At 34.3% G+C, this 26437-nt stretch overlaps 2 protein-coding genes across 4 annotated transcripts in view; one reads left to right on the top strand and one right to left on the bottom strand.

Moving 5' to 3' along the window:
• The window catches only part of Lov (BTB/POZ domain-containing jim lovell protein), a 137350-nt gene extending 125931 nt beyond the window's left edge, over window positions 1–11419 (bottom strand). The window contains exon 1 of the mRNA XM_072894074.1: window positions 11139–11419. The gene's annotated coding sequence lies outside the window, so the exon portion shown is untranslated. The remainder of the gene's footprint in view (window positions 1–11138) is intronic.
• A 43-nt stretch (window positions 11420–11462) lies between these two features.
• On the top strand, window positions 11463–26161 carry LOC140666659 (diacylglycerol lipase-beta). 3 transcript variants are annotated; one of them, XM_072894083.1, is made up of 15 exons: window positions 11463–11558; window positions 12550–12738; window positions 21647–21745; window positions 22043–22255; window positions 23042–23355; window positions 23835–23978; window positions 24073–24241; window positions 24381–24504; window positions 24582–24725; window positions 24811–24922; window positions 25015–25107; window positions 25259–25413; window positions 25516–25653; window positions 25761–25879; window positions 25955–26161. In XM_072894083.1, exons 2-15 carry the CDS (start codon window positions 12614–12616, stop codon window positions 26130–26132), a joined length of 2127 nt encoding a protein of 708 aa, XP_072750184.1. In that variant the 5' UTR covers window positions 11463–11558; window positions 12550–12613; the 3' UTR covers window positions 26133–26161. The 3 variants fall into 3 exon arrangements, with proteins under 3 accessions (XP_072750184.1, XP_072750186.1, XP_072750185.1); XM_072894085.1 differs by lacking the exons at window positions 11463–11558; window positions 12550–12738 and adding an exon at window positions 14648–14727 and having other exon boundaries at window positions 25955–26160; XM_072894084.1 differs by lacking the exons at window positions 11463–11558; window positions 12550–12738 and adding an exon at window positions 17048–18226 and having other exon boundaries at window positions 25955–26160.
• Window positions 26162–26437: the final 276 nt, after the last annotated feature.

Here is a 26437-nt window from a genome sequence, read left to right as displayed (position 1 = left end):
CTTGTGGTTGTGTGTCGCAAGATAGGGTTCCCTATATACCGCGCGTTCTGTCCTGCGTCCGTCGGTCCGTTCGTTTCTCGTCCGCTCCAGCTTCTAACCACTTCACCCGCTTCATCCTCTTCCTTTAAGGTCCGTGTCCGAGGGGGAGGATGGACGAGGTGGTTGCGCGCGAGGGTGGCGCGCGCGAAGGGTTCCGGGAGATGTTCTTGCGCTCGCTAGTAGCTTAGACTCTCGCGTGTATCATCGACTCGGTGAAATTGTGTGTGAACCCACACGCGCATTGTGTGAGTGAATATCATACGTGTGCGCGCGCGGGCCAAGATACGAACGAACATACGCTATATAGGGTGGCCTGCCATGTCGCGTGCGCCTGTATGTGTGTATGTGTGAATGTGTGTGTTGTGTGTGTGTGTGTGTGTGTGTGTGTATGCGTGCAGGACTCCGAGACTCGGCTAAGGAGTTAGAAACCACCATCGTTCATGTATGTATACATGTATATGTATGTGTGCGCGCGCGCGCTCGCTCGTCTGACCATTTATTTCGAACAAGAGCATTAGCGCCGGGTTGATCTATCAGGTGGCGCGACTACTTAGACATTGTGTGTTAATTCGGTAACTTGCCAGATCGTATTTTATATATTCGTATCGACCGTGGGGCGCTTACATATGTATTATTTTTTAGAAATATGTACTAAAGGAAATGTATAGAAATAAGACTTTTATCTGTAGAACATTGCAAAAGAGATATATTGACGCGAAGCTAAGAAGTAGCAGATTCCAAACTTAGCGTGACTTACAATTAGATAAAGAGATCTATAAAATCATGGTTAAGTTAATTAAAGACTTAAATGGCTTAAAGTTAATATAATATTAAACTTATTTTGTAGAACTGAAGATAGAATTTGCAAATATGATAAAAAAACTTGAAATACTTGTGTTTATTCTCTAAAATGCATTTTCCTACGATATATTTTGTAATACATTTTAAAATGAATAAAAAATATATAATTTATGCAAATGTATTTTAAACGTATTTTAAAAGAAGCTTTATTTACGAGTGAAAAATTACGAGAGTGTAAATGCAGCAAAAGATACATAATAATCTCTTATACGAGAATGAGAAAGCATTAATCTTACAAATCCTGAATCAATTTGCATGTCGCATATCAAGATTTTTCATCGCAGCCGTCATCGTAAGAAATTCTTCGACCCTTCTTTTTACAAAACGAGTAAATCCGCAATAACCGCCGCTGCCATGATTCTATCTACGAGGTGATAACTCGAGCAATCCACGACGGCGAAGAACCTCTTCCTCTCGCAGGAAACTGAACGCCCGCCGCGGAAAAGTAGCAGTTCCTCAAGAGGCGGAAAAAGAACACGTCCGTCGCCGCAACAGCCGTCGCGAACGATCGATACGACGGATCGACACCATTCGCGACCGATTCGCGCTGGCAGCAGCAGCGCGCGCGAATACGCTTTACAGGATGACACCCGTTAAATGCCGGAGCTCCCCGATGCCGGAGACTATCGGACGAGGCATGTAAGGAACTCGGATACACACAAACACGCGGGACGCGGGCCGTGCGTGTCGGTGTGGCTGCACGCATACCATCCTGCGCGAAATCTCACGACAAATACACACATGTGTGGAGGAGCACAATAATTACTATAGGTAGTAGAAGACGAGGTGGGTACACCATCCGCAAGGGGGGGAGGAGGAAGAGAAGAGAACGGGGATGACTTGGCCGGCAATCGATATATACACACACGCAACCATACGGTTACGTTGTCGTGTTACATCCACACGCGCAAAAACACACACGTATAAACACGCGGCTAGAGATACACACACTTGCGTTCTCGGCTCATTAATTTCACGCACAACCCGTTCCTATCGCGCAACATTTTAATTTAGGTGAGTATGCCAATGAACAATCCCCCCCCCCTCCGCCTCCGCCACCGCCAAAAAGAAATCGGTAAGGGGATGGGGACAGATTTACGACTTTCATTTACATGTGACCTAATTCATCCGGATGTAATCAATGGTCAGGACATACGAATCAGATTGGAACTCCGATTTGGTTAACTACACACGAAACGGTAATAACTCCCCCTCGTAGACTAAATTTAATGTACAAGGAAACCCGTATTGATCACGGAGGTCGAAAGTCAACGATCGTGTCCATTTTAAATATGCGTCACCCTGCAGCGCTTGGCAATGAGGTCGCGTTGCGCTGCGCGGACGTCTATATAATGTGATCCGATGTCAAAGATTGTCGCTATTGGAATGTTTAATTAGATTTATATCGAGCTTGACAATTTCAAAGTTTCCACGTACATAACATATTTCTCTGTATAATATTCAATAAAAAAGTTTTTCAAAGTAACGATATTCTAGACATTTCAGAACTACCGATATTAATTTTAATAGTTTCCCGAAGAAAGATTAGCGCATGTGTGTATGTAAAATTTAAAAGATATGTTATCAAACATTGAGAATGAATTCTTAAATAATTCGTACATTAATTACCTTCATGTTTTTCGCGACATAATAGATTTTAAAATATCGATTAATAAAATTGTTTGCTGATTTTTATGAACGATACATAACGTATAAATAGCTTTGTTTCGTGAATTTACCCCAAAGGAGAATAGGACACTGTATGATTCCACATGGCACCGCTAAGTTGGCAAGGGTTAATTACAGACTCGAACTATCTCGGCACATACATTCGCGCCCCGAAGTTCAGACAAGTTTCGGCGATATGTATCCAACGCCACTACTTTCACAAGTAACAAAAATTATTTCCATTTACTGCGGCGTAAACTCGTGAATCTTACTATCAGTCTCGTTCTTATTATTTTATACATCCTGTACATAAAAATATATCCGGAAAGCGTACCAGATAATAAGTACAAATATCACGCTGTCCTACTTGCAACCAAACAGACAAATATAAAATTATTAAAATATTCAGATGAAAAAAAAAACAATAATAAAATAAAATAGTAAAAAGTAGCTTTTTCCCGAATATGTGTGTGTTGTGATTATGTGTATTACAAATTCGAAAAAACTATTTATCAAATACACAAAAATTCATACTCCGAGACTGAGTATATTCACTTATATACTCTTTACTCGCAACAAAGAAGATATTTATGGCAATACTTAAAATTCATCGACAAAGAACGATCTCTTCCGACAAGAAAATTTCCTTAAACCATTCTTCTGAAAACTCACGTATGAAAATGCCTACAGTTTCCCAAGGAGAAACCTTCATCTCCGCAGTGTAATCAATATTAAAAATCTAAAATGTCTCGCGCGTATGTGGCGAGCCGGCCGCGTGTAGGGGTCGCAGTTCGTTGGCGGGAGTCGGCTGAACCCCACGTTGCCGGTTGGAAGGAGAGGACGGTGGAGAACGGGCAAGCTTGGCGAGGGGATGCCAGGGGATGGCCAAGAGTGAGCGGCAGCGGCGGTGGCGGCGGTAGAAGTGGTGGTAGTGGTAGTGGTGGTGGCACGAAGAGGTGGAGGTTCTCATTAAGCAGCCCGGGCACCGCGCGTCGGGGGTTCAAATAAGAAGAAGAAGCGCCGTTGGAAGAAGAAGGGAGAAAAGGAGAAGAAACCAGTAAGACTAAGACACAAGGGTGAAAGGGGGGGAGGAGGATGGCGAGCGAGCAAACGAGCGCGAGCGTGAGCGCGAAGAGGAAGCGTCGAGGGATACAGAGGGTGGAAGGTAGAAGAAGGGTGAAAAGAGGGAACGCAAGGGAGATAGAGTGCCAAGGGGGTTGGGGAATTATCAGGGCTCGCGTTCTCCTCGCGCGCGTGAGGGGGTGCCGTGGGGGGGTACCAGGGAGGCAATATGGCTGCTACTGATGAGTGATGCTCGTAACCCTTACTGCCATCCATCCCCGACAGATCCGTCAGTCAGTCGGATCTCTTAACGCACTTCGGAATTATGCCTGCCACGACCCTTCTTTATCTTCATTGCCGGCATTGTCCTGCCGGGAAAAGCGCGACGTCTTTAGCTTGCTGCGTTGTACCGACTCGTACATTGTCTTCTTAATTAGAGGAAAAGTTTCCACTGATCGGGACCATCTTACTTTGAGTTTTTTTCTTAGAAGTCGCTCGCGAGTTGCACAGAACCTGCCGCGTTTTTATTAATTATTCCTAAGAGAGCTTTGTCGACGACAGAAGGATTAGTACATGAATAAACGATCCGATCAAAAATTATTACAACGATATGCAAAGTTTATGATATATATAAATAAATAAATAAATATATATATATATATGTATATGTATAAAATTTAGTTACAATAATATATAATCTCATTACACATTTTTAAAATAGTTGTTTATTTAGCATCTTATATTAATTTTAAATAAATTTTTATAGTAAATGTATCAAAGAAAAAAATAGAGCTAAACAGTCATATTTTCTCTATATTTACTAATTTTCCAAATAATGCATAGGTCTTGTTCACATGTAAATTTACTCATGAAACAGTCCACCGTCTATCTGAAGATGTTAGCTTTTATACTAGTATCAATATTTAAATTCAAAGAAGGAAAAGTTTGTTTCATAACGAGGAGAAATGGTTAACTCTTAATTCTCCCTTGCAAATGTACTGCCTTTAGATAAGAAACTTAATAAATATCATAAAAAATTCTAAGTTGCATTGGTGATAATTAATTCCCGTATCTGTGAGTAAATCTTTCGATCATAACATTCTACAAAAATTTAAAATTACTAGAAATCACCTAGATTCTGAAATTTGTTAGACCGATTGCTTTTGATGTCGATGTATAGGTATCGAATATGCGAGTATATACATAGGAATATGTGAGTATACATTCCTTTCCAAAAGCCGATTTTTTTACGCGATCGTCGTAATCCACGTCACTTTCTGCCACAATCCACGAGCAGTAAATCAAAACGCGATCTCGTCATCAATGTTATAAGCATCTTTATGTTTGTGAAGCGATCAAAACTTACTCTTTTGAACTTTCAGTCACTTTTGAAGAATGATAGAATAATATCCGCTAAAAAAGAGATATGGACTTTTGATGTTGTTTTTTTTAATGGTCATCAATTAAATATAATTTTTTTGTATAAAGAGGTTAAAAATAATCAATAATAGTTGTATACATATAATGTTCTAAATCATATCAGAATCGAGATATATGCAATACATAGGTATTTTAATTTTTTTTTTATAACAAAGATGGTAAATAGTTTTTTTTTTTATAAAAAAACCTCAGAACAAAGAATGATTTATACATATAATGCCTTAAATCAATTTATATAAATTTATATATTATATATAAATCATTATTGTAAATAACTTGGCTCCGAGAGAGAGAGAGAGAGAGAGAGAGAGAGAGAGAGAGAGAGAGAGAATCTATATCATTTTTATTTGAAACCCTCTATATAAAAAACTATATTTGATCAACGACTAAAAAAAAAAAATAATGCCACCATATAAAAATGCTTCCTTTATTTAATAAAATGTATTGCTGTACTTTTATTTTTTGTATAATATTATAAAAGGTACGATTTATTTTGTAAATATTTCTAAATAATGTAGAAATTGCTTGCTAAATGACGTTCTTGTCATTGTAGTAATGCATTTCATACAATTCGTATGATAATTATAACGCTGTATGTTGATTTGTGAGTTGTGCAATCGATTACGAGGAAACATGTCAGATAAAAAAAATAAAGATCATCTTATCTTTGAAGAATTAAATTTTTTAGTATGTTTGAGAATGCATTCTCTCGCGAGGCGCAAATCACTCACTATCCTTAACAACCGAAAACCATAGGACTACGACGACGAGAGTATACAAGAGGTCCGCCGACGAAAGGTATTAAGAAGGTACAGGCAACCCTAACCTAACTGCAGCAACCCTTGGACCGATCGTCATCCTCGTCGTTTCCTCTTCCTCTCCATCTTCCTCTCTCTCTCTCTCTCTTTCTCTCTCTCTCTCTCTCCCCCTCTCTTTCTCTCTCTTACTCTCATTTCGTATCCCGTGGTCGTCTTACTCCGTGGGCCAAAGTTAAGGGTAGTCTCTCTCTTTGTCTCTCCCTCTCCCCAATCTCCGCGATCCCCGCGTCGTACGCGTGATACACGGACGAAGGACATGCGTGTGCGTGAAACCTCGCAAGACGGACAACGGGGTTGTTGGGCGGATGGCGTCGTTGGGGGATGAGGACGCGAAGGAGACGACGAATGGAGGGTCGAGGGGGGGTGAGGAGTGCCAACGGAGGGGAATGCAAATTAGAAACGCTTGGGCAGAAAACGGGAGGAGGAGGAGGAGCAGCAGAAGGAAGAGGAGGATGAGGGCGGTTGGGGGGTGGCGTGGGAGGACAGAGGGGTATATAAGAGGTGGTGACTGAGGGTGGTGGCCAAGGAACTTCACTTATGTAAACCAGTAAGATGGTGTGTGCCGGCCGCTTCGCGCACACAATGTACACATGAAATTCGTAGAAAGTGAAAAATTGTGAGATGTCAATTATAAAAATTAATATTTTGTATTATTACTATAAAACTGCTTCATTTAATAAGAAAAAACATATGTCGCATTATGTATTAAAAATAATGATGTAGAGCCCATATCTTTTGAAATAAAAAAAAAATTAATGAAGAATAAAAATTGATACTAATAAAAATAAATATCTTTTTCTGCCTCTTTCTTTTTTCTCGAATTGATAAAAAATATCTCCGCTTAAAAATGTATAGTACCTATATAGATTAAAATTTTCCATGCAAAATTTTTGAACGCCTACTTACACATAATAATGTCGCAATATAATCCGCAATAATATCCGCGAATGTAGATTAAATGCAAATGCGCAATCTATACATTTAACAATGTTTTACGACACGATTCTAAGTTTAGACAAGTTAAATAAGTTTTTCGAGTCTATGCTTTTTAGTCCTATGACATTGATTAAAGTGTATAGAGTTCTATACATATAATAATATATGATTTACTTATACCTTTCCGTGATCTACACAACCAATTGCTTATGCAGTATCAAGGAAAAAATACGGTGATTTATTTTATTTCCTCTATAAATTATTCAAATAACACAGAAACCATGTAATTGTGGATCCAAGTCTATTTTCAAATTCTTAGTACGATATCATATGATAAATGTTATCATGATCGTTCTTTTTAGAAATTGCAACAGGTGGCGACATGTATTCTCAGCTCTCAAACAATCTTATAACGCGTTGCACTCTATTAATATTATCTAATATTATTGCGTGTAAATACATGAATATATATCAATAGCTTTATTTCCACGTGTATAATTTATAAAATATAAATGCACTAAAACAAAATCTACAAGATCGTTCGTCGATTTTAATAAAATTTCAACCAGCTATGCGAAAAGAATGAATATCATAAGTATCTAAAAGTTGCTACTGAATTGTCTTATCTAGAGTTTGGATCGTAAGCAGATTTCGAGGCTATTCTTTGAAACGTACTCCGAATCTATTTTACTCCAAAGAAGAATCTTTTTAAATATAAATAGCAACACACATTTATGATTACGATATTATTATTTGAACAATTGCCTGATCATTTACGTATCGTCGCTAATCGTGCTCTTTGCTGTGCTCGACAATGATTCACAAAAGTCTCCTTAAAGTCGAAGGTCTTAAATCAGAACTTACATAACCAATGTAATATATAACAAGATTTTGCTGTAAAAGAAAAAAATCTTGTGGTATAGAAGATCAATGAAAAAAATGGAGATTTTCTTTGTTAGGTATTCCAATTGTATAAATTTGAAAAAATTACTTGGTTCCATATATCAGCAAACAAGTACTACATATAAACTTAAATAGAAAGCAACAAAAAAATTTTCTAATTTTTACAATTTATTTAAATAATTTACATTAACTTAACTAACTGATCATTAATTGTGCGCAACAATCGCCAAATTATATATCAATGTTTCATCTCATGATAAAAACGCGAGCGTTCGGAAACTTCTTGGTCGTCGCTAAGAAACAAAGCGTTCATCGCGATCGAAATTAATCTTGTATCGATTATGCGAGTTGGCGCGCGAGAGACGACGATATACACGCGAATACACGCGCCGCGGCCCCACGTGTCCCCCAAGGCAAGCACGCTCGCGAACACACACGAAACGGGGAGGAATAGAAAGGGAAAGAGAGACGAGACTTGCGTGTCGCTTAAACTAGGAGGGCGGGAGGAAGGAAGAGGGATAGGGAAGGACCGGTCTGCAAGAAGATTCTTCCAGCTGGGGGGTAGTAAAGGTTCGTGTGCAGGGTAGATCGGGGTGGTCGGGTCGGCGAAGGAGAGCCACAGGAGGACGGTGGTGGCTGGAGGTGAAGAAGGTGGAGGAGGGCGACGGGCCGTGAGCGAGAGGGGCCGCCGAAGGGGGGGCGGGGGAGGGGGGAGAGGGGGGCGAGGAAACCGGCGAGAACTGGAAGAGGGTGGTGGTGGGTGGTTTAAGCAGTGGTGGGAGTGGGCCGAGCTAAGACGCGTAATGACGCCCTGAATCAATATGTGAGGCACTGAGATATGCATACGAACTAAGACAACCGCACACCAACCAGCGCCACGGCTCCTCTGCCCGGCGTCGCGGCGCGGCTCGGCGCGGCGTCAGCGCCGCGGCGCGCAAAAGGTGGGGAGAAATTAAAGACGAAGCAGGCACAAAAATAACGACCCACCGGCCGTGCACCCCCTTTTCCTTCACGGAGCCACCCCGCGCGCACCACCACCATCCCCCCTCGCCGACACCCCGCGTCTCCCTCGCGCCACTCCCGACCGCTATCCTCTCGTTTCGTTCCCGTCCCCCTTCTTTCCATCTTTTAAGCTCATTCTTCCTTTCTCTTGTAAATTCGCCATCCTCCTTCCTCGTTTCCACCCTCGAAAGACGTGACTGCGACGACGAAGATGAGACGCGGTGGAGTCGGGACGACGGCGGTCTCCGTGATGCGAAAGATAGTGGCCGACGCGACGCGGCAAAGAATGCGATCGGTTTAACGGATCGGTTCAATTGACATGATGTCCTAACGGTAGACGGACTGTTTCGCCGCGATCCAGTCCGTGTCGATTAATCCGCGTTACATCGCGAATCCCATCGCGTAGTAGATAGGAATATAAATTCTATTACCGTAAAAGCGGATACGGAAATACGCAACAACGGAATCACAACTCCATATGGACCGATTAACAATGAATAGTTCCGGCAAGAAATTTTCTTTTTGTTTATTTTCATAATTAAACCGCGAAGAATGATGGAGATTCACGAATAATATGCGCGATAAAATTTATTTAATATAAAATATACGTTTCTGTTATTCGTTATAATATTATATACATTATAAGTTTGATTATTTTGATATTTCTAATATGGCATTTGCTTAACGACGTTTTTGTCATTTTAGTAATGCATTTTATATGATTCGTATAATAAACATAATTCTGCATAGTGTTGATTTATTCAGTTGTGCGATCCATTACGAGAAAATGTATTAGATAAAAAAAAATACAAATTAGATGATTTATTATTAGCAGATACACACACACTCACACACATATATATATATATACATATATATATATATGTATGTATGTATATACAATTAAGAAAATAAAAACGATATAATACATATTGAGAAAGAATATTATAATTTCAATATATTATTAATAAAGACAAATATCAAATAATTATCAAATATATTAAAAATAAAAATAAAATAAAATAAATTTATATATATATATATATATATATATATATATATATAAATATATAATAAAAAAACTTCTCTCTTTCTTGCATATATATTTATATATTTTTATATATTTTTTTTCAATATCTAATATTATTATTCAATTTATTCTTTTACTGTATACATTATCTAATATTATCATTATTTAATATTATACTGTATATATTATATAATACTTGATGTTATCATAAATTAAATTCAATAAATATGGAAAATTAAATTAAAATGTTATATTTAATAAAAAAAAATTAATAAAAATAATATTCCAAGATATATATGAAAATTATTCACATACACAAATATGTATAAAATTATATTTTCTCATATTTTAATAACTGGAGAACATTTCATATAGTAATTCATATTTTGTGTAAAAATTATGTATATCTTTAATAAATATAGTAATTTGTATATTAAAAATATATGTATTTAGAATAATTTAATCTGCATTTAAATTTTGGACTTTACATGTACGTAAAAGATAAAAATTAATAAAATAAATAAAATTTTGTCATAATAATATAAAAACATTTACTTTATTGATACTGCGAATTAAAATATTAAAAAGTCTCTTTCAATGTTAGAGCTCGCAAACAAATTTATTGCTTTAGATTCTGATTATCAGATTGTTTACAATATTGGTAACGCCATCTAGCGAGCAAATAAATTATCGACTGTGCATCATTAAAAATATTTCTCCTATGGTATATTATCCAAAGAGCACTTCGACTTTTAGGAGAAAAAAATACGAAGACATAATTAATTGTAACATATACAAATTAATTTTAAACATATACAGAGTTATATATAAAATTGTAACCAATATTTTTAAAATAATACAACAAAAATTATTTAGACACTCGCTTATTTATCGATCAGTGATAAAAAGACGAATAATTATCTCTGTAAATATCATTAATTAAAAATATAATAGTTATAAATGTCACGTATATCTTTTCAATTAATTAATAATAATTTCATAAATTCAAAATATTTTTTACTGTTTATATTAATACGATAATTTTTCTATGGTCTACTTGCAAGAAAATTACTAATAAAATTGCATTTATTTATTTATTATTAATTTATTTATTACATCTATTATCAAATGTAGGCAAAAAAATGTAAACATCTTGATATCTATGAATTTTGATTTCTTTTTTAATTATAAAATCTTTTACAAATGCGAGAGACTTCTATTATTTCATCTTTTACACATTTATTGTAAGGATATTGTAAGGAAGCTAATATTATAACGCGTGAAATCGAATTTCGAGCACAGCAAGACGCAATTATCCCACACAATTATAATCATAAGAATTAAATAAAAAATCATGCAGATGCAATAATTACACTCACCGGCTGCGGCGTCGCCATCTCGTCAGCTGTTTCACCGATTCCAATTTTCGCCTGATCTCGATCGTAGATCGTAGATGCCTCGCCGGCCAGGATGATCCTAAGATGAGATGATTCGTCTCCGTGTAATATTCATTGAAAAGTCATTGTTGTACTCGACACTCCCGATTACACGATACTCGACACTTTCGATCACCCGATATACACACCCGATCACTCGACACCCGATCCATGTCGCGTATTCGACACTTCTATCCCGTTATGATATTCGACGATGTACATAATCTATTAGTACATCGTGCTATGCTTTTGGCGGGAAAAAGGATTGCGGCCATCTTGCCGGCAACGACGGATTCACAAACACCAGCTCCGTACGAATTAATTTCGTACGATTGCAAGGACAGTCAATTATACTTATCTCAGGTGACACAGATACGTAATACACTCGAATATCGCGGAATGTGGCAGCTCGCAAGAATCGCGCCATATTGATGTGTTAATACGTACATAAAAGGATGCGGTCATCTTACCGGATAATAGACGATTCACACAAAAGAGTGCCGATCAAATCGATTCGCGATCGTACGAACGATGAACGCAAGCGACGGACGTACGCGTTACGTTCGAATATCGCGGAACGCGGCAGCTGGCCAAAATCACTTCAAAAATTGATGTGTTAATACGCACGTACAGCAATACGTCATTACACTCGCGACGCTTCACTAGAACTGATTAATCGCGCGGCACTTCACTCTATCTCGAATTACGCGTTTAACTTTGCGCCACCAGGGGATATGTACATACATACGCTTTACTAGCTACACAAATGCATTGCTCTAGAAATCTAGAAATGGAAGAAAATCTCTTAATTTTTTATTCAGCGGAATCTTAAAAAATATGAAATTGTTTAATTCAATGATAATTAGAAAGCAATTATAAAAATGTTATATTATATTCGAATAATCCATTATTATTACTAGATACATATTCGTTAATACGATATGTCGATTGCATTACGATTGTTTGATTAAAGTAGGTACATTAATTTAGTCCACATCGTTGTCTTGTCAGCAAATTTGTGAAAAAGAATCAAATTACTCACACAATTTACCTTATGGCTCGTTCAACAAACTCGCGCTTGCTATTACGTAATTGTTATAACATTTGGCAAGATATACCGCGTTCCATCATCTGTGCGTTTCAATAATACACGTGTATGTTAAAGGCCGATATTACATTTGTCATACGGCAAATTTTTCGAGCGTGTTGATTGGCTTCAGGATAGAAAATTTCTAGAGATCAGAACTTTTCTATCCTGCAGCCAATCAACACGCTCGAAAAATATGTCGTACAATAAATGTAATATCGGCCTTACGATATTAATTCTTTGACATCAAAGTTTTTATATATATAGAAAGAGAAGGAAGAAGGAAGTTTAGTTCTATCATCACGCGTATACCAGACAATAGTGAAATGGAATGCGGAGCAAACCTGCGACGCGTGATGTTGATACAGAGATATTGCGCACGAGCTACGAGTATAAACAAACACGGATTCCCCCACCAAAGTACTACATATCGCACAATCGTCGATTTGCCGAAAGGTTGAGTATGAGTTGATTCTCGCTTAATACGGATTCACGCGAACGTAACGCATTTCACTTTAGTTCATCTTTGTAAGATTGATTTTACGAGATTAAAAAAACCTTGAATTTTGATATAAATTTTGCTTCGCGGATACGAATGCATATTCGAAATTATATATTGAATTATTACTATAAAATATAAAAGTCCGTCGCTAAAAATATAATTTATAAATATATGATTATTATAGAGCAGTACTTACACTCCCGAAATACGATAAAGAGTGTTTAAATATTTATTAATAAACGTATTACTCGTGTAACTTTTTACATTATGTATATATTTTCACAGGGTTAAAAAAATATAAAAGTGTGTAGATTATTTTAAGGAAATAATTATGGCGTGTGAAATTAGTACGAAAAAGTTTCATTCATAAATATTACAAAATATATAATTTGCTGTTATTAGTGACTGCAATTTATTCATATAACAATACGTTGAAGCATGACAGTAATTTACGCGTGATTATACTTGTAATACAGCAATGTGCATAATGAAAATAATTGATTGTGACGAGATTGATTATTGCTGCGAAATTATTGATCAATTACGACATGTTGCAGGAACATGCAATTTGTAAGAGATAATAAAACCGTTATAAAGATATTGTTTTGTCTAAAATTGATGTGAGAGATATTACGTGCTATATTATTTGATAATTGTATATAAAAATTTCTTTGCATTGAAAAAGATTCGTGTTGTTGACATGAGACGAGCAAAAAAACAAATCATTTTTTTTTTCTACGGAAATATTTATTTTTGTGACAAAATATTCATACATTGTAATTCGCGTTGCCACTTATTGAATATTAAATAAGAAACATATATTATTTTGAATAAGCTTATTTAACATTATATGTTATAATTTTCGACAAATATGAAAAAGATTTATTTTATTAATATGAGACGCGCAAGAAATAAATCCCTTTTTTTCAGCAGAAATATTTCTTTCTATAACAAAATACTCATAACATTTTAATTCGTTTTGTCACTTAATAAATATTGGTTTATTGACATTGTATCATAATTTTTGAAATATATTCCACAAATGAATGAATGGAATGTCAATAATATTAAATTAGTCAACGTTTAGCTAAATATACAGATTTTAGTAAATTTTAATATTACATTAAAATTTAGTTTCCAGAAGATCTATTAAAAACGTTGACTTATTCAAATATTACCACAGTTTCTATAGCGTACACGTCAGTATTTCTAATACCAGCATTTGAAAATTTTAATATTCTAAGCTCATTTTTTATTCGCAATTTTGTGACCGAACGAGAATGGGTCGAGAATTCGCGGTTAGCTAATTATTTATCCTTCAACCTTGCTGATGTTGCAATCGGTCGCGACAACAATTATGTGAGCGCACTTACTCTTTTATACGCATGTGTACGCAACACAAAATCCAGGGAATTCGTGGTTTCGGTATACGCAAGTGAAAGTCCACCTCGTTGTCCCTCAGCAAACTTGTCGAAAAGAATCAAATTGCTTGTCGAATGCACGATTTATGTTACGACTCGTTCAACAAACTGTTGAACTCGCGTTGCTATCCTATATAATTGTTACAATGCTATCGGCAAAACAAACCTGTCATGCCACTACTGTCCAATCCATTACTGCGTTTCAATAATACGTATATATTACAGTATTTCTTTAACGTTAAAGTTTTTAAGTTAATATATAATATGAGCGAAGGAAATTTCTGAAAAAGAAAGTTCTGTCACTGTGCGTATGTTAAATAAAATAATAAAGTGAAATATGACCAAACTCGATATGGCGTGTTACGTTGACATACGGTAAGCTGCGAATGTAAACAAATACGGAATACCCCCACTAAAATATTGTATACGACAACAGTCGTCGTTTTATCGAACGATTGCATTCGTTGATATCAGTTGATTTTTCGGTGATTTACGCAAAAGAAAGGAGTGTTATCTTTCCAGGTATGTCTAGTATTATTGTATGAAAATTACTGTGAATTATCGTACTCGATGAAAGAATCTGCATATTGCGTAATTGTTAAATCCATATGTGAAACATAATCATCTAACCGCAATATTAAAGAATAAATCGTTATTAGCCAAGATTTGATTAAAATCATTAAATACATATACCTGTATATCACCAATAGAGAAAGGAATTTTTTGAGAAAAACCGAAAGATATGTAAGAAAATTAATTGATTTGCATTAAATTACGAAACAAAACCATATTTTTTTTCGATACACGTCAATTTTAATAGTAAATTACAAATTACAAATACTTTTACTTTTTTTGATTATTTATTTAAATTGCTATATTATATCAATCATGTTTTGCAACATATATCAAGAGACGTGTGTGTGTGTGTGTGTGTGTGTGTGTGTGTGTGTGTGTATATATATATATATATATATATATATATTCTTACAAGCAGAAGTCATGTATTCTGCTTCGCCGATAAAAATTTTTTTATGACTAGTTGTCGTTCAATGAAGTTTCCTTGCAAAGTCATTCGATGCACTCTTGGCAGTGAAAAAAAATTCATAAAGAAAAAATAAAGAATTTTTCTTTATAAATTTTTTTTTCTGCAAATTTCGAGAAGTTAAATTATTAGTTAAATTATAAAATTTCGAGAAGTTAAATTATTAGTTAAATTATAAAATTATTTCTTTATGTTTTCTCTCCTTATGTTCCTCTCCTTGTTAGAAGAATAATATACGACTTTTATACAACTGCCGATTATGATGTTATTCTATGAAGCCGGCAATAATTGGTGATAGTTAAAAAAAATTTATATCCTGAACCGGACGCATAAATGCATAAAAAGGTACTCAATTTTTTGGCTGATGCGCAAATGCGTTTTTTTCTTGGAGACGGAGAAAACATTTAGCCCATCATTTCGTCAGTGTTATTTTGTTCTGTCGAGCATATCTTCAAGCGAAACTGATTTCAGGATCTGCAAAATTGCGACGTAATGTCCAAACAAACATTAGTTATTCTTCTCAAATCTTTATTCTCATGACACGTCGTCATTTATTAACATATATATATATATATATATATATATATATATATATATATATATATATGTGCATATATTACATCCTAATTAAATTCCGGAAGACTCCGTATCATATTATTCATTTTTCTCATAAATATCATCCGAATGTGTAATCTGAAAGAGGAAGTATAAATATTATTTTTAAAACTTGTTTAATGTAATCATAGCATAAGTCATAATTTATACCAAAAAGCGATTTATACTAAAAAGCTTTTTCTGTACATACATATGTAGGCAATTATTCTGTTCTTTGTATAAATAATGCTTTTGATTGCGTAAAAATATAAACAAGCCAATTATAACTTTGTGAATTAAAATAAAGATTTTCTTTGTAAAATATTATATAATTTAATTTAATTTCAATATCGTAAGTATTATCTTGTATTGAACTTTTTTATGACTTATGATTTTAACAAAAATTATGACAAAAATGAGAACAAAATTTTAATTTTAATTCTACGGGGTAAACTTTACTTTAAAAAACAAATTTAATGTTACAAATTAATTATTAATTTTATATTTTAAAAGTGATTTGCCTAATATATATTCATATTCGTGAATGTCGAAATTGGATTTATTTCATTTTTAAAATCGCTAATCCGTCCAGTTGCTTTTGTTTAAGCATTTTTGTACTTTCAGATCGCTAAAGATGATGCTTCAATCGTTATACAGTTTAATTTTGATTTAATCAAAGTTATGAGTTACATTTCTTTATATTTTTAATATTACAGTATAATAGGTTCTAAAAACATTATCATTTCCTGCCAAACTCAGAGTTGCGAAAGTCGGCGTATTTAACTTGCTTCGTAAACGTATGGCAACATGTTATAGCACAAGCTAATTATACATTTGCGCAATTAAGAAACTGAGGTGTGCAGTATATGTATATGCAATATGATCATTGTACATACACATGTATGTGGTTTTTATGGTAGCAATATGGTTATAAGATCGATTTTCAATTTATGTAAAATCAATTATGTAAAATAAGTTGATATTAATAGCGACATTATTCAAGTAATATAAAGAAGATATAATAGAGATAAAAATTTTTTTTTTTTATTCTATTTATCATCTCGTCGTCTCTAAAGTTTCCTGTTTCTCGACTAAAGTATCACATTTACACGAAAAATCATGGAGAAACTTTCTAGAAAAAATACTTACAAAACAGAAATACAAGTACAAATAATAGCGGTGAAAAAAAATATATCACAAAAAATATATTTGAGACCTGCAAACAGAAAAAAGATATAGACATCAGGAATTGATTAACAATTTAATAACGGATATTAATAGATTTGCCTTGTGTGTCGTATAAATTTTATTCTGGATAATAAAAACATCTCGCGTATCCCCTCCTCGATTAGTCCTCCTTTCTAGATCCATCACCGGATATCGACATTCACTGTATCTCCTATTCCCGTGAGAGGAACGGTCAGGTACGTTCGCCAGGTGCGCCGTCGATTCGTCGCTCCCACCTTCGAAGCCACTCGGCTTCGGGTCGTTTATCCCTAGTCTGTTCCTTCCTTTTTTCCTTTTTCGCTGCATTTTTCCTCCTCACGGCCGCGCGATATCCCGTCATATCCGCGCAGAGAGGGAAAGTTCTCTACAGTATCTGCAGTCGTGCCGGACAGTTGCGGTCAACAGGATCGTGAGATTCGCATCCGCTCGCGCGAACTGCGAGTACCGCAAGGTGAACGAGTCGCCTAGCGTGTCTATAGTACGACGTGATGGTCCTCTATGTTGAGCAATTGTCTTTGGTGTCGCAAAATATCACGCAGTTTATACATCAATCGGATTAAGATTCTTTTGAATTGGCGCGTTGTTGTCATTAGTGTTATCGCGATGTACGTGAGTGTTCAAGGATCAGTTTGTATAAGCTGTTGAGAAATGCTCGTGCCGTGGACGATATGCATTTCTCCATACGTGCGATAAGTGCGGCTTCGATAACGGTTTGCTAAAATAATCGGCGTATGCAATGAACGATTAGTCGGAGCGAAGCGACTGTTGCATGCGCGTCCATCGGAGACTTCGCGTGACTTCGAGAAGATCGTTCTCCGGTAGGCGATCACGAAAATCGGTTTTCCGTGACGGAACGTTTAACGGGAACGTAGTGCCGCGCAGGAAGTGCTCCAGTTTTCGTCGTGGTTTGTAACGCGCGCTCGCGACTCGGAGAAAGGCGCAGCCTGACGATTAGGCGGAAATTCCGGTTGGATTCGTTGGAACTCTTGTGTGGGGTCGGGCTGTAAAATTCTCGAGAGAGCCAGCAAGTGAAGAGTAAACCAAGTGCGCAAAGTGGAGTGCCGCCGCGTGGAATTCGCGGCAGATTCGTTCGAAGGGAGATTTCAACGCGTGTGTAAAGCACGTCCGGATTCACCGGATATTGACTCGCGCCTACTCGTGAGTAAAAACATCATTTACACATAATGCATTTAATATCGATCCCGGGAGCGATGTCGATATACAAGTGTAATAAGACATTATAAGATATTTGCATAAATTATGCTTGTCCTCGTCGTCAGCCAGATAGTTGAAAATAAAATGTTTCAATTTTGCAAAGCAATGGTATTATTTTATCACAGATTAACTGTTTGCAACACAAAATCTAACGAAGAGTTTTCAAATAATCGATTTTATTTTTTCATTAATATAAATTATATATAATATTTGTTGGATAAGATAAGTAAATTATTTAGAAAGCACTTAATGGTATTTGTATTATTTATAGAAAAATAAACAAACTAAATATTAACGTTTTTGCAAAGAAATCTACATAAATGAGAATGTCTAAATAACCAATATCAACCGTTAGACGTAGTTAGGTTCGTGCTTCTAAACATTAGTTATTTTTTCATTCTTGACTGAATAAAAGTCGCAATTTCCGTTGTTAAGAACGGTTTTTAAAATATTATGTGTGGTATATTTTAAATATCGTATAGCATAAACATCTGCTATCAATTTATATCGAATTTGTTCTAATATTTTTCTAATAATTTTTTAAACAATATTTTAAGCATACCAATTGTAAGGTAAATAGCATTATATAAAAACTATATTTACATATTCACCAGAAATATATTATGTATTATATATAAATATAATGTTTTGTGTTATTTTTTACATTAATAAATAGTACATTGCAAACGTATAAAAAGAACGTAAATAATAAACCTGATCTTGATAATATTCTTATAATAATTAAAATCTTATAATATATTACTTTCTTTCTAAAATCTTCCTTTTCTCGTGAATTAAAAATAGTATAATTTTGATAAATACAATATTCCAAATGATAGATACAGCCCAATATATCTTACATTTTTTTATCATAGAAGAAAAAAAAATATAAATTGTATTCATTTCTTTTTAAAATATTAACTATTTAATATTATATATATTTTTAGAAAAGATACACAGTTACAGAAATTTTTCTTGCTAATAATTTAACTATTTACATTGAGATAATGAGCGGCTCTCTCCTGTTGCATTAAACATTTTCCAGATATGTAATATCAAATTTTTGAATATTTATTATTATCTGCGTGATTAAATATGCAAACTTTTGCCACTATAAAAAAAATATCAATCAGAATGTGTTATTATACACAAGCATTATAAAAGAATTGCCAATGTTGTATATTTTGCTCAAGTTCACGACACACATTTCAAATCACAAAGTGCATGCAGCGCATTTAATTTTGCATAACTCGATTTATTAACATTGTAAATAAGATATATGCAGTTACAATTAGACCTCTTATGCTACGAAACCTCTTATCCTACGACAAAAAATTCTCTCATGCTACGACCGCGAAAGGGGAATTATACCCCCACTCTCAAATTTTTGTCGTAGGATCAGAGATTTAAGGGAAAGATTTCGGACCGAAAATGTCGTAGGATAAGAGGTCCGACTGTATATAGTTTGTGTTTCAATTTTTATTTTTATTTTATTCGGTTTTTTATTATAATTAGATCTATCAAAACTAAACGTCATTGTTTAAATATAGTATAATTTAGAAAAAAAAAACTTTTGTGAGTGCCAATGCTGTCTTTTATATTATAAGTACATTTTTTACTATATTTAATACATTTTTACTATAATTTATACTATAAATACATTTACTTTATAAACCGGATGATCATACATCTGATATATATCTGACAATGAGTAATCTTCACTATGCATTTTCCACGCGGCACCATTGTGTCGGATAATAGCAAATGTAAGATAATGACGAGTTTCAAAGAAGCTGTTGCTGTCAGCGTAATTATGCGGTTGAGTTTATAGTTTTTTTGTAAATTTGTAATCTTCCAAGAGTTTTTTTCTTACTTTAATCGTGGAAATAGTATAAAAAGCATTATGTATAACATTCTAATATCTGATTTATTGAACCGACGTTACAAAATGTAATGACTCGGAATTTTACGAACAATAATTTGCATTTTGACAAATACTTATACAATTTAAGATAACTCGAGTTCTAATTCGTCGCGCGGTCTAATTCGTAACGAAATTATTGAAATATTAGTATCAATTTTCTCTTCTCCGTTTTATAATAACGCACACTGTAATTTCCGCGTTCTCTTGTAATCGGGTTCTTTACGAAAGAAAGTAGTTGGGCAATCGTATATCTGCAACTAATTGACGCGTTCAAAAAGTACATGTGTTATGATGTAAACTGCGTGCTTTCCCGCGATTAAACACTTTGAAAGTTATTTACGCAACTACTTAGAGAACGTTAATTCGCGCACAAATTTTGAAGTGTCAAAAAGGATCAGAAATGAAATACATATTTAAGAAGTTAAGAATCACAGATGATATTAAGAGAGAGATTCAAACGCTGGAAGAATTTTAAAAAATATATAATAATAAATGAGAATATATATCAGAGAAGTATTTTACCATTCTTTTTATGAAAATTTGAAGTTTTTATTTTTTTAGAAAAGATTAAAAATGTATATTAAAAAACAAGTCATTTTTCACGGATGCCAATATTATAGATAAATAAATAAGAATATATTTCGGGGAAGTACATATTTTACCATTCTTCTCATTAAAATTTGAAGTTTTTATTTTCTTTAAAAAAGCTAAAAAATATATATTAAAGAACAAGTCATTTTTTCACGGATGTTTATATTGCACAAAATTTCGCTGTCTTGTTTTTTTTTTTTTATAGTGACAAGAAAATAATTGTCCAACAATTGACAATGATTAGTGTATGGAACGCATATCTGATATAATCGAATGTGCTCAATAACGTTCACGTTGTTCGGTCGCTTATGAACGCTTATAATTAATCGCCACTAATATAATAGTATAATCAGCTGCGCTATCAACTTCTATCAGGCTCTACTAAGAATTAGAATCGTTGGATTCACGGTCCATTTAAAAGAATGTCGGAAAGCTGTGTCAATATGGTCTCGAATGTAGGATGGATAAGGACTTTCTCCCGGCGCTTTCTCCGGGCGGAGGTTCGCGATCAAGGAGATATTTCATCGCCCGAATCTTGGAGATATTTATGATCATAGAAAGCCGCATCTACTTTATTCTGTAATATTACGAAACTTGTAAGAGCGTCTTGTTAAGTAAATTTTCTGCGTCGCACGTTTCGCGATATCTTCGCGTACGTGATCGAATCGACCTAGCTACGATGTTGCGAATATCTAGATATAAGAATTTAGATTTAAGAATCTAGATACAGACATACTTTGAAATTCCTTTATAAAAAAAATGCCACATATTTTATTTTTAACTGTCGACTAATAAAATTTTCCAGTAAATCTCAATAAAGTTGTAGCACAACTATTTCTTTTTTACAGGGAAATGCCTGCGTTGAAGCTCTTTGGACGAAAATGGTTGGCCGCAACCGACGACCTTGTGTATCCTGGCTTGTTCGAATTATTTATCCGTATTGTATGGTAAGTATTTGCGACAAACAATCAGCAAGCATTGAATGATTGTCGGAAAATGATCGTATACGATCCTACACGATGTTAGTCATAAAAAAGCCGCAGATATGGGTTTATTTTAAAACCACATTATGTCAGAAGTCAAGTCTTGAGAACAATTTAGAAATTTAAATAGATCTTTATTTTTCATCAGATAAAAACATCCGGTGTTTTTGAGTTTATCTTCATTTATCAGCATTAAATTTTTGCGAAATTGCTCGAATCAACTGTTAGTTTGTTTCTCGTAATCGACTATGCGTTTTACAGGTTGATTCTTATAGGGATCGCCTGCGTAAGGTACTACGAGGATACGTGGAATTGTCGGTTGGGAGGTGAATTAGTACGCGTGTATCTCCTTGGCGAAGCGATCATGCTCAGCATTGTCACGCTCTTGATACTTATTATCATCAGACATAGCGCGAAGGGGACCATCATGGATACGTGTGCTCGACGTTACGTCGAGCCACTTCTAATAATCAAGTAAGCAATAAAAGTAAACCAGCATCACGTCAGTCAGCTTTCTAGAACAATTTTCATATAAAGATATTCTTAAGAAGAGTTTTATACACTTCTATCGCATTATTTTTTAACAGCAAATTGTTTGGTATGTTAAAATAAATAATTATTGATTTTTTTATCAAGAATTAAAAATCATTATTTTCTGTAATTTTCTAATTTTATTATCCATATAATTAAATGTTAAATTCTAATTTTATTAAAATACATGTAAAATTAGTCAAAGAGAGATAAATAATGAGTTATATATTTTCTCTCTCTTCATTTGTCAAAATTCTTTTATTTTTAATCGTTAATTACACGACAAATTATAAGACATATTTATATGTTATAATTACGTAGAATAAAAAATTGATTACGTAAAGAAAAATACTAAAAAATATTCATTCTTTTTATGAATAGGCATTGAAAAAAAATCAAACCGCCATGAGCAATTTTCTATCATTTTGCTGTGTTATGCAAGGCTGTAGTTTTCTCACAAAACAATGATTACAGCATCAATAACGCACAAAATATGTACATACATTTGTAAATTATAAAAAAATATTTAGATACATAGTCAATATAACACTTTAATGAAATTTAGATTCTTTAAATATATCTATATTGCCGATGCAATTATTGTATTTAGATATATGATTGCTTAGAATATAAATCTTAATTTTCATTTTATTACTATAATATAAAGATTTATTAATTATCGTATGTATAGTCAATTTCAATATTAAACATATTTTTTTATTTATTCAGAGTATCGATGTTGCTGCCAGAGATCGGATGGAATGTCTTAGGCACCATGTGGATTTTCGGACAAAACGTAGAATGTAACCAATCCTATTCCATCACCGTCGTCGAAGCTCTAGTATTTTTCGACTGGATCCTGATCGGCCTTAGTATTTTTGGCCTCGCTCTAGTGTTCGACCCAATCGGTTCCCTGGAGAGACGACAGTTGGAAAGTTCTGTGGAGCACGGCAAGATCTCGCGCATCTGGCTACGCAGATTCAAATTCCTGTGGTGGATGCGCAAGGACGAGAGCGCAAACGAGACCTTTCAACATGTTGCTGGTGAGACATAGGTACGGCTGACCTACGAAGAGGTCCTGCCGCATGCCGGAAACTGGAACGCGAGCTGAGTTGTGAAATCCGAATGCAAAAAGTCATGGTCAACGATAAATCCAATCTCTGTTCTGGTTTAGGCGCCGGTGGGATTCTCTTCTCGATACGTATCGCTCTCTCGTCACTCTCTTAAATATAGCGATTACGTAATTGTTTTGTAATTATATACGTAGTCACCTTGATATGTGAGCGGAATGAATTTTAATTTATGGTAAAATCACCAAAAAATGTAAATTGAAAAATTTGCCTGTCTTAATTGATAAGCGATTTAAATACCTTACAATTTATTTCTGTAATTATAAAAAAATTCGAGAGAGAGAAAGAGAGAAACAGAGAGAATAGTTTATTCACTTTTATAATAATATAATATCTATATAATATTTTTATCGATATTTTTTTATTTGTGACTAATACAAATATCCTCGTAGGTCTTTTAAGCGCATTATTCCGCGGTACCGATTTGGTTCCTTCGGACGTAGTAGCGGGATGCATCTTACTTAGAGTCCGACAGAAGCGAGAAACTCATGAATTGCGAAAATTAAATCTAATCACGCGGCCAAAGTATACTCCAGGTACCTATGTTATTTGCATCAGAAAGAATGCGAAGACGTATATATCGCGAACGTCAATATTGTTAATTATCAAATTGCTGAATACTTTTTTTAGACAGCAGCGCAATCTTCTCGGACACACCTAGTTGGATGTCCTTGGAAGCTGCCCATCATTTCCTGCAATTATCGATTGCTTCTTACGGCTGGTTGTTCGTAATATATCAGCATTTATGTACTGGATGTTTTCGTTTAATACGAGGCATGACATGCTGCGCTTGTTTCCGGTAAAAAATGTAACATAAAACTATATAACTTAATACAATAATTAATTTTCATATTTTTATAAAATAATTATTATTTCATTTATCATATTGTATAGGATAATATGCGTAATTAAATATATGTATTTATATATTTTTGTAGACGAAAGCGTAACATTATTCTGGACGATAATTGTTGCCTCTGTTATCTTTCTGGCATTAAATACTTATCGAAACTGTCCGAGGAGGATATTTTATTTGCTTCTTTAAAGAATCATTTATGCGAAGTAGGTATATTGCTCTTAAATTATACTTTTTTCACGTTTCTGTTTAACGTTTAATATTAATTTTTGAAATCTCGCAGATACCGTTCTGCGTAATTGCAGATCACAAAACTGCTAATATTGTTATAATTATACGAGGATCATTATCCTTGCGAGATTTAATCACTGATATTGCAGCCGCGTCCGATTCATTCGAATGTCCTGGCGTTCCTCCAGATAGCACGGTTAGTATAATCGCTCAATCTTTTGCGCAAAGATACATAATGAAAATAATTCAATCTTAATTCTAATCCAAAGAAAAATTTATAGGCACATAAAGGCATGATAATAGGAGTAAAAATAATTTTGAAGCAACTGGAAAATTATAAAGTTTTGGAAAAAGCATTTGCCTCATATCCCAATTACAATCTAACGATCACAGGTAAATACATATACTCATACTTTTAATAAATTATCGTTTTGGCATATCGTTGCAAACTTTCTAATGAAATAACATGTAATATTCTTTTATAGGTCACAGTTTAGGAGCTGGCTTAGCGATTCTTTTGGGATTATTGATACGGCCTCGTTATCCGAACTTGAGAGTCTACGCATTTGCTACGCCTGGTAATTGTTATATAATTCATGTTATATGATAACTGTACTTATTAAAAAAAATATATTAATTGTCAGTTATTAATTTTGCCAATTTTAACATATTAAATTAATTAGTAATATTTATTTAATTTTAAAATTATTTATGTAATTTTCCGAAAAGCTGGGCTGCTCAGCAGAAATGCTGCCAGGATCACGGAAGAGTTCGCGTTGACTATTGGACTTGGGGATGACCTTGTAATGAGGCTTAGCGTGGATAGTATAGAAAATTTAAGAACTTCATTATTGACAACTCTTCGGGCCTGCCGATTACCTAAGGTATATAGAAATTCTGTGATTCTCAGAATTCATGACATTCGGATGATTAAATCAAATTCTGTTTTAATAAAAAAAAAAAAAAAAAATATTTTTATGTTTTAGTATAGAGTGGTCCTAAATGGATTTGGATATGCTTTATTCGGAATTCCCGAGAATGATCTGAATAAAACATGGATCAATCATGACATGATTAGCACAATTCCAGGCCAGTCACCTTTACTCGCCAAGTCTAGTAATGCGGTGAGACACAAAAATGACATAAATGACATAATTATTATACGTTTTAACACGTTTTGTGTGCGTGTAAATTGATACGAAAATATGTTGCATCTATTTTTTTTTTGTAGGAAAATAAAATAATAGAACGTGACATAACTAAGAGAAGATATTCGAAACAACAATTGTTTAATGCTGGCCGCATTCTTCATATAACAAGGTGCAAGCTAGAAAAAACGGAGGGAAAGAGGTGCGTTGTTCTTGAACTTTAAAGACAGGTTTTTTCAAGATTTTAATGCTAATAAGTGTTATTTCTCTATATTAGCAAGAAACAGCTCGCGAAAGAGAGGAAATACGAGATGCGATGGGCGCAAGCAGAAGAATTTACGAAATTATCGGTGATGCCACGCATGCTTTTAGATCATTTGCCAGAAAATATAGAGCTGGCATTAGCCACTTTATTGGAACAACAGAATGATATACCCTATTATTTCGATCCTTAGTGTAATAAAATGACTTTATAATTTTAATAAAAAAAAAAAAAAAGAAAAATCACCCTGAAGTATATATTCCCTAAAATTGATTTATTGATAATTCTTTATTTTTTTTATGACATGCATGAAATAGAAAAAAGTTACCATAGAGACATTTTATATCTGCACGTAGTAGCAATTTTATCTGATTGGTAGCACTGAACGTAGTTTAGGCGTTGACCAACAAATTGTATAGATCATTGCTTGACATTTACGATATCGAAATGTAAAAATATGATTTACAAATTTATAAAACATAAACAGAATGTAATATA

The sequence above is a fragment of the Anoplolepis gracilipes genome, chromosome 6 (genome assembly GCF_047496725.1).
Source record: "Anoplolepis gracilipes chromosome 6, ASM4749672v1, whole genome shotgun sequence".
Classification (NCBI taxonomy): domain Eukaryota; kingdom Metazoa; phylum Arthropoda; class Insecta; order Hymenoptera; family Formicidae; genus Anoplolepis; species Anoplolepis gracilipes.
This window is presented reverse-complemented; position numbering and strand designations above follow the sequence as displayed.